We start from the raw sequence: 8,080 nt of genomic DNA on the forward strand, positions 1-8,080 counted from the left end.
TCATCACCTATCTTCCATTCCCTACTGGTTTTTTGGGGTTTTTTTCTTCCTTCTTTTCTACCACCTTCTTCTTCCTCAAGACATGGTCCTCGATGCAGCCTGGTTTTCATAGCAGTTCTTCACTTTCCCAATTTGGACTGAGCTTTAGGCTTCTCCTGGAAGCTGAGCTGTCTTGGGAACCACAAATACAGCACAAGCCTTCAATAAACACAAATCAGACCATATAAAACAGGCCTTTAAGGTTAGAATGAGACAGAAAATTTACAAAGGCTGACATGCTGGTAATACTACTTGGCTGTTTAAATCTGCTCTGAAACATCTTTAACTCCAGCATTTCACTTATCATTAAGTATGCCCATACCCTTACTGGGCTACTTCCAGATGCAACACCCTTATCAACCTGGGTAACATCTAGATGATCTCTGTGGTTACACCGTACATTTTCTTACTCTTTTGACAGTGATTCTTCCTTTTAGGGGGGAACATTTTAGAGAGAAGCAAACTCCCAATTACCTAGAGAGAATATACACTTTTTTTTTTTCTGAAAGTTTAAGAACATACCAAATGAAAATCATCAGTTGATAGGTATTATGCTACTCCTGCGTTGTCTTAGAATCTGTGCCAACATTTTGTTATTTCAAAAGAACATTTTTTTCTCACTGGATATGAATGCACATACAAATGGAAACATCTTAAGCTTACTTATAGTTTATGCATAGCCCTTGACCAAAAACTCTCTAGAAAAATGGCAGAAGTCAAGACGAGTGTTCTGGTAGCCCACAGGGACACATGGTACCTGGAGACAACAGACACTGAGCCAATGACGTGCCTTGCTCACACCTTTTGACAGCTCTGACGCAGGTTATGTCATCTATCATCACTCTCCTTTACCTTGCCCAGCCTTTTGTACAACCAACTCTCATACTCAATTCAAAAAGTTTTCCAAGGCTTTTAAATTTGCCTCTATTTGCAAATAGATGAATGGAAAAAATTAATCAGCTCAGCAAATGGTCTGAAAGTAGTTGTAACATTCCAGCCCATAACCCAGAGCCCATGACTGGAACAAGCTAAGAGGAAAGTGCTTGCCTACAGCGTAATTGCAAATAAAGTACACATATTGCCTACAACATAGTGCAAACTTAACTTGTTTCAAAGGGCTTATTTTGTTATGGAATAGCTCAAATATGTATTTTAAAGACAATAATAAAACCTCTTCTGTCCTGTGTATATAGCGGAAAGGAGAGGCAGACTTTAACACTAAAATGCAGTCTATTATTAGGACATACTTGTGTACGAAGCTCCAAGTAGATTTTAAGTGACTAAAGTATGTCTGCAAAGATACTAGCTAATAATGCAAAATACTGGATCCCCAGAATACTAGATGGTGCGACGTATTGTAAACCCCACAAATATAGGAATGCATATATTACCTAGGGTAAAAGAAAAACAAAACCCAAAAAGTCAAAACAAAACCAAGCATGTCAACAAATAAATCTATTTTCTCATTAATTTAGTTGGGTTATAACAAATAGCAGTTGCACTCTTGCCAGAAAAGGCATTTGTTTTTAAAACATTTCTAAAGTACCTCCTAAGACAAGTTGATGTATTTGGACTTAAAAATTATAATTACAAATGTGTGAGAAAAAGAAATATTATTTAAATATGTATCCAGCCAATCTGATAGCAGGTAGAAGCATATCCAAACAAGCACCATGAAATACTTAAGTCACTAAGCCAGCTCCTTCCTTCTGTGGGTACTAAGTGATCCTAACAATCAATAAACAAGGAACAAATACAGATACTTTAAAGTACAAATACTGAGAATTTTACAAATTTTTACTAAGGTGGCTGATAAGCTATTTTAAGCAAAAAGACCTAATAAAATGACAAAGTTATAGAAGCAACAATCTTAAGAAATAAAGTCAGGAACTTCACACAGTAATAGTCCCAAAGTTTTCAAATACACACAGGCAAAACTTTATTGTCCTTTAGCAAATACATTATTTAAAAAAAAACACAAAACAAAACCCCCACAAGTTGCCTTCTTCAATGATTCCAGCAAAAATACAGTGTTTGCTATCCTTGAAAACAAATCACATTTGCAAAGTCTGACAGTCTGCCCGTACAACTTCAGTATATTATTAAAGTATTTCTAATTGTACTTCTTGTAAATAAATTATGAAAGACAAGCATTAAGTTTGCATTTCACAACAAAAAACACTCATCCAATGAACTTCTGAAAAAAAGTTTTGCAAGATTCACAGTCTCTGCAAAAACTACACCTCAGTCAGTTAAGTTTGAAAAAGTGTATGCGGTAATTTCATGTTGCATTAATTTTTCTTGACACATCTGCACACACCTGCCATTTCAACGTTATCAACTGGTTCAGAGCTAACGTCGCAGAGAATAAGAACAGCATTAACTTGAGAATGAACTAAAAAACCTAAAAGCTGGCTGCCCACTGCTTTGGGTAATGTTAAAAGGAGAAGGTAAAAAAACTTTTTCACACAGAGAACGTGAAAAACTTTCACAACAGTGGCAGCTTACAGAAGAAAAGATACCCTTTTCCTTCCCCCTCCCTGTCATACTTTTTTTGGTTTGCATAGAAAAGGGAATGTTTTGTCTGGTTTTGGTAGGCTCTTATTTTTTTGGTTTAGCTATTACACAGAAAAAAAAACCCCCACACATCTCACATTAAAAATCACTAGTTTGTGTGCTTTATGATATATTCACATGGTAAGTTCACTTTCAGGTACCACAGAAACATCTTTTTGTTCAAGATAGGCAAAATTATTTTCCATTTCCTTTTGATATGTAACAGAGCCACTTGCTTCTTTTAATTGCATTCCAAAGTTCTAATTTCCTGTAGTCGTCTTTTAGCCTGCCTCCATGTTTTCAAGTATTCTTGCTAGACATCATAGCCTCCTCACACTGTACACCTCCAGACAGCTTACTATAAAGTATGTAATCCCATCCACTTAGACAACTCAGACTTGCTTTTGCAGACTGACATAACATTGTTTCTTCAAGAAGGCAGAAGCATGCTTTTTTTTCCTCCCAAGTTAAAAAAAAAAACTTGATTCCAAATGGAAACAAGTTTCCTGCAAGTAGATGTACAAGTATGAAACAATTGATCAGGTCTCCATTTCAGTCTCCATGGTATCAGTCCTTGAAGGAGTTTTAGCTTCTGCTGGAGTGTCTCCATCTAGGTTCTGAATATCAGACAAATCAATAGCAGGCAAAGGTGCTCTCCAATACAGGAATGAGTTATACTGGCAGAATTCTTCTTCTTCCTTTGAAAAGAGACAAACAAACAAAAAGGCAATGAAACATTAATGTCTATTACAGCAGTAAAAAATAATTAAAAGAAACTTTTATAAAAGAAACTGAAACAAGGAACAGTTACTCAGCCATTTCGTATTAACAGTTCCGATAATTTCATACAGGAAAAATATGAGCTATTTCTAGGGAAACACTATAGAAAAATCGCAGCCAAATTCTAATTTACTTTTGTCTTTTCAAATATTCTTGCAAAGAATGACTGTAAAACCTCTGAGACATACTTCTGTAACTCCACCAATTTCTTGCAATCTTTGCACAGAACAATACTGTAAAATCTGTGCAATTATAGGACTTTGCATACAAAACTTCTTTACTGCTTTTTCTTCTTAAAATGGTATACAAATTTCATGCATATTTAGAAGCTGGTATTCAGAAGAAAGTATTTAGCTATTTTACATCAACTCAGAGGATGATACTTGCAGGAGAAGTAAAGCATTGGGTAGTGTTTCTACCACATTCCGTTTCCTCTTTTCTGTATCCACATTTTGTACTCAAATATACATCAGAAAAATAAAGATTTCTTCTAGGGGCAGAGAGGGGAAAATTTAAGAACTGGTAAGTAGTACAAGAAAAACCTTGGAGGAACATGTACATCTACTATTTTAATATGGCATCACTTTATTTTTTTAATGTCTCTTAGAAAACACACTGTTTATAACCACATGTCATGGTTATAAACAGCAGCCAATCTGTGTATGTTTCTATGGCCATGACACCAGTAAGAAGCAGTGGGCAGCCAGCTTTTAGGTTTTTTTGGGCCATTCTCAAATGATTGCTTAGGTCCTGGCCATGTACTTTGTTCTGGCATGTAAAAACACTGAATGCTGCCACAAACCTAAAATAATGCATTTCCATATAATATTGGTTTGTATTTTTCCTAACATACAATCAGAATTTTTCAATATTTTGCTTTAATGTCTCAGCTGTAACAGGTGCTGAACAGAAGTATTTTTAAGAAATAAACTGGTATAACTGTTTTGGTATGGCTCCTGAAAAAATTCATGCTTTGTCTGCTCACTCTGCAACAGCATAAAAAAAGAGTGATGTTCAAAAAATTGCAGTATCATTCCTAAATCCTCTCAGATACTGGAAAAATGATGCTTCCCCCAACTCCCCAGAAGACAGAAGTATATAAATTCATCATACTCTTTTTAAAGAATACATTTTTCTCTTTGTTACCACACAAACCTCTCATGAACTGCAATTTGTTGTACTAGGTAACCTGTTTTTACTACAAAACCCCTGCATTATTAAAGACCCGTAATAATTAAGAAAGGCATGAAAGGTGCAGACATTTCATAGCAGCAAGATGGCTGCGTGCCTGTAGAGTACTACCAACATGAATTGCCTCACTAGAAAAAGATTGTCTCCAGGCAAAACTAAAGAACCAAAGTTCCCATTAATGGGAACCGAGACCAAAACCAATCAAATTATAATAGTGCCACAGGAACAGAAGGATTGATCATATGGGAACTGGAAGAAAGCCAAACTATAAGTCGTTGCACACATTTGCGTAAGTATTCTTGTAAACTGCTTTTGTATTGCACAGCATTAACAACAAAGTGCGAAAGAGAAAGGGAAGATCTTTTCCAGTTTGTATTCCAACCGAGGCAGCATCACTCACACAGAACTGTGCAGAGCAGGAGGCTAACAAGTTTTTTGAAAACAAAAACCCTCCAGCAATGGAGTTTGAGAAACTGTCAGCTACCCTTACAAATTCTCCCCTTGTTTAATCCAAACTGCCCTTATATTTTAATAAATTACTGCTCACACTGTGAGAGCTAAGTACTTAAAGTCAGAACACCTCTGTGCTAGGTGTTTTGTACGCACAGAGTAAATGACAGCATTCTTGTTTCAGAGATTACAATCTAAAACTTCATAACCACAAAAATATGCATATTCTTAGTTTTGGACTCAGACTACATACAGGATTAATCTCAAGAGCATTCAAGTCTCCAGAGCAGCAGTATGTCAAGTTTATTGGCATCTCCCAGAAAGATTGCATGAAAATGAACAAACCCAAGGAGCACAAAGGACAGGCACAAACACTAAACATTCATACATAAAACACAAAATAAAATACCAAATATTCACATTCACCTAAACATCTTTCAAAATAGGTTTTGAAAAGAAATTCTAGCAAGGTAGGTAACGTGCAGCAAACTCAACAAAAGCTCAGCTCCTATGGATGAAGTTGTTTAATTTTTAAGGAGTTAATTTTCCAACTCTAGTTGCAAAGATGTGCTTGCAAATAAAACTCAACTATTATATATCTCTAAATAGATATTATACATCATATATAGATCTTCTCTGGCCAATATTATACATATTATATATTTTTTTTAATATCTCTCTCTCCTCTGGCCAACTGTAGTGTAATTGAAATTGTTTGTAACTTTTAACAAAAGCAGTATGACATTTACAGTAATAAATATGATCAGGATACTGTTATGAACTACACAATCCACAAAGCAATAGAATAATCCCAACCTACAGCTGTATTTTCAGAAAGGTGTAAAAATCATCATCAGAAATATCTTTGTGAATGATTTTAAACATACACGTAGGACACACAGAACATGGAAGAAACTCTTCTTGCCTGCCATTAATCAAGATTTTAAAGCTAAAGTATTTTTTATACAACACTGTACTCAGGGAAACAACCTATTAAAAAATATAGTCCTACAAAAACATTTTGTATACAGAAATATTCTTTACTGTGTGGAAATCCAGAGGGCTTATTGCCTTCCTACCACTACTAAAGCTTACAAAATCATACCTAATTACCCCAGGGATAAGTAAAGAATTCAGCATCATATTTGTGATAGAGTAAAACCATAGAGGTTTGCTCAATTTGTTTAATTTGCTTTGCTTCAGAAGACGCTTGTTCTCTCTCCAAAAGTGAAAGATACGTTTGTGTTTAAAAGGTACAGCCTAAAAAGGACGTATAATTTTCATAGGACAGAATTTTTTCCTCAATTCCTTTGTGCCTTAATTCTACCATCCATCACAAAATAATCCAACCAACACCAAAGCCAAGCCTGAGAAAGAAAAGCCACAATTTTCTTTACAGATCTTAGATGGGTGTTACACTATCAGAGGCCCCAAGTTTTCATAACCAGAGTCTAAAACTGGAGTTCAAAGTTCACCTGGCCTGGTTAGACTTTCTGCCACTTCCATATCACTCGATCAAATACTTTGGCCTTACTTAAAAGGTCCAGGTGGAAAGAAAAGTGAGTTTACACCTACCAAATCTCCTAGGTAGACACGACATTTGACCTAGCATTTTATTTTTTTCAGTACCATGTTTTGTTTTCTGGCCTGTTGTGTAAAATGTGGTCAAGGCCCCGGAGAACACTGTATGTTGTAGAAAGTTAACCTGAAACGTCAGAGATCAACTGTGCGTTTCAATATATCCTGATCAATATATCCCCTCCCCCTGACCACTATCTTCAATAGATGTTTAAATGTTTTAGTTCGAAGACAGCTCTGGCATCACTGCTAGACGTTCATCCCCAACAAAAAGTTAAGAAATAAAGTTGTCAGATACCGTAGCAAGCCTGACCCACAACCTCAGACAACAGAGGCACTATCGAAATAAACTCTCGAAGCTTCCACCACACTTTTGGATGGGGATGTGGCCGAAGATAATTAACGTGAACTCCAGACATCAGTATTTGGGGGGGGGGGGGGGGGGGGGGGGGGCGCGGAGAAGAAAGACTAGAAATGTTACTTCTTTTCCTTCAGTGGAAGAAAATAATAAAAAAAAAAGCTTTAAGAAGCCCACGACCAATTAACGCCGGGAGGCGCAGGACGGGCTGCGGAGCACGCAGCACTGCCAAGGCCGGGGGACTCCGCCAGCACGGCCTGCCAACCGCCCCCCGCGGCTGACACCCGCGCCCCCACGGTAACGCCTCAGCTGCCACCAACACCGCCCACGATTTTCTCTCCCCGGAGGCAAACAGCCTGGGCCCGCCCACGGCGGCACAGCGGCATCCTACGCGGGAGGCCTCCCGACGCCGCGGCCCCGCTCCGTTACCTCAGCGGCGGCGACCCGCTCTTTGCCCCGGCCACCGGCGCGTAGCTCCGCCGTCTGCTCGTCCTGGGGCGCCGCGGGCCCGCCGCGCCGCCGCCGCCTGCCCCCCGCCTCCCCCTGCTCCCCGCGGGGGCTGCTCCCCCGCAGCCCGGGCCGCTTGCCCGGCGGCGCCTCAGCCTCCTCCAGCTTCCGCTTCGGGGCGGCAGGGCCGGCGCCCGCCGCTTCGCCCCGGGGACGCCGCTCGGGCGCGGTAGCGCGGGGCGGCGGCTCGCGCAGGAGCCGTTTGATGGGCACGTGACACACTAACGGCTCCGCGCGCCGCTTGGCCATGGAGGGGGCGGGGGGGAGGGGGGAGGCCCCCGAGCGCCGACGGCTCCACGGAGCGCGCGTCCCCCCGGGAGTGCACGCACGGCCGCCGCGCGGGGGCGGGCGCATGCGCGCCACGATCGCCGCCGGCCCTACGGCCGCTGGAGGGGGCGGGGCGCGGCGCGCTTGCTCAGCCCCGCCCGCCGGTAGCAAGGGCCGGGTGCTGGCGGGGGGGGTGGGGCAGAGTGCCGGGGAGCGCGTGCCGGCCGAGAAGCGCGGGGGGGTGGGGGTGTGTGAGGGCCGCAGCTCCCCGCCCCGCCATTCCCCGGGGGCTGCCCACGGGAGAACGGCCCGCAGCCTGCCGCCCGCCCCCCGGGACCGCGCACTGCAGGGGTG

At 41.2% G+C, this 8,080-nt stretch overlaps 1 protein-coding gene across 1 annotated transcript; it reads right to left on the reverse strand.

Annotated features, from left to right (window-relative positions):
- Positions 1–1,953: 1,953 nt before the first annotated feature.
- Positions 1,954–7,809, reverse strand: CZH9orf40 (chromosome Z C9orf40 homolog). Its single transcript, XM_075740169.1, has 2 exons — positions 7,382–7,809; positions 1,954–3,293 (listed from the first exon to the last, which is right to left on the reverse strand). Exons 1-2 carry the CDS (start codon positions 7,706–7,708, stop codon positions 3,135–3,137), a joined length of 486 nt encoding a protein of 161 aa, XP_075596284.1. The 5' UTR covers positions 7,709–7,809; the 3' UTR covers positions 1,954–3,134.
- Positions 7,810–8,080: the final 271 nt, after the last annotated feature.

This window comes from Balearica regulorum, chromosome Z, assembly GCF_011004875.1.
Source record: "Balearica regulorum gibbericeps isolate bBalReg1 chromosome Z, bBalReg1.pri, whole genome shotgun sequence".
Classification (NCBI taxonomy): domain Eukaryota; kingdom Metazoa; phylum Chordata; class Aves; order Gruiformes; family Gruidae; genus Balearica; species Balearica regulorum.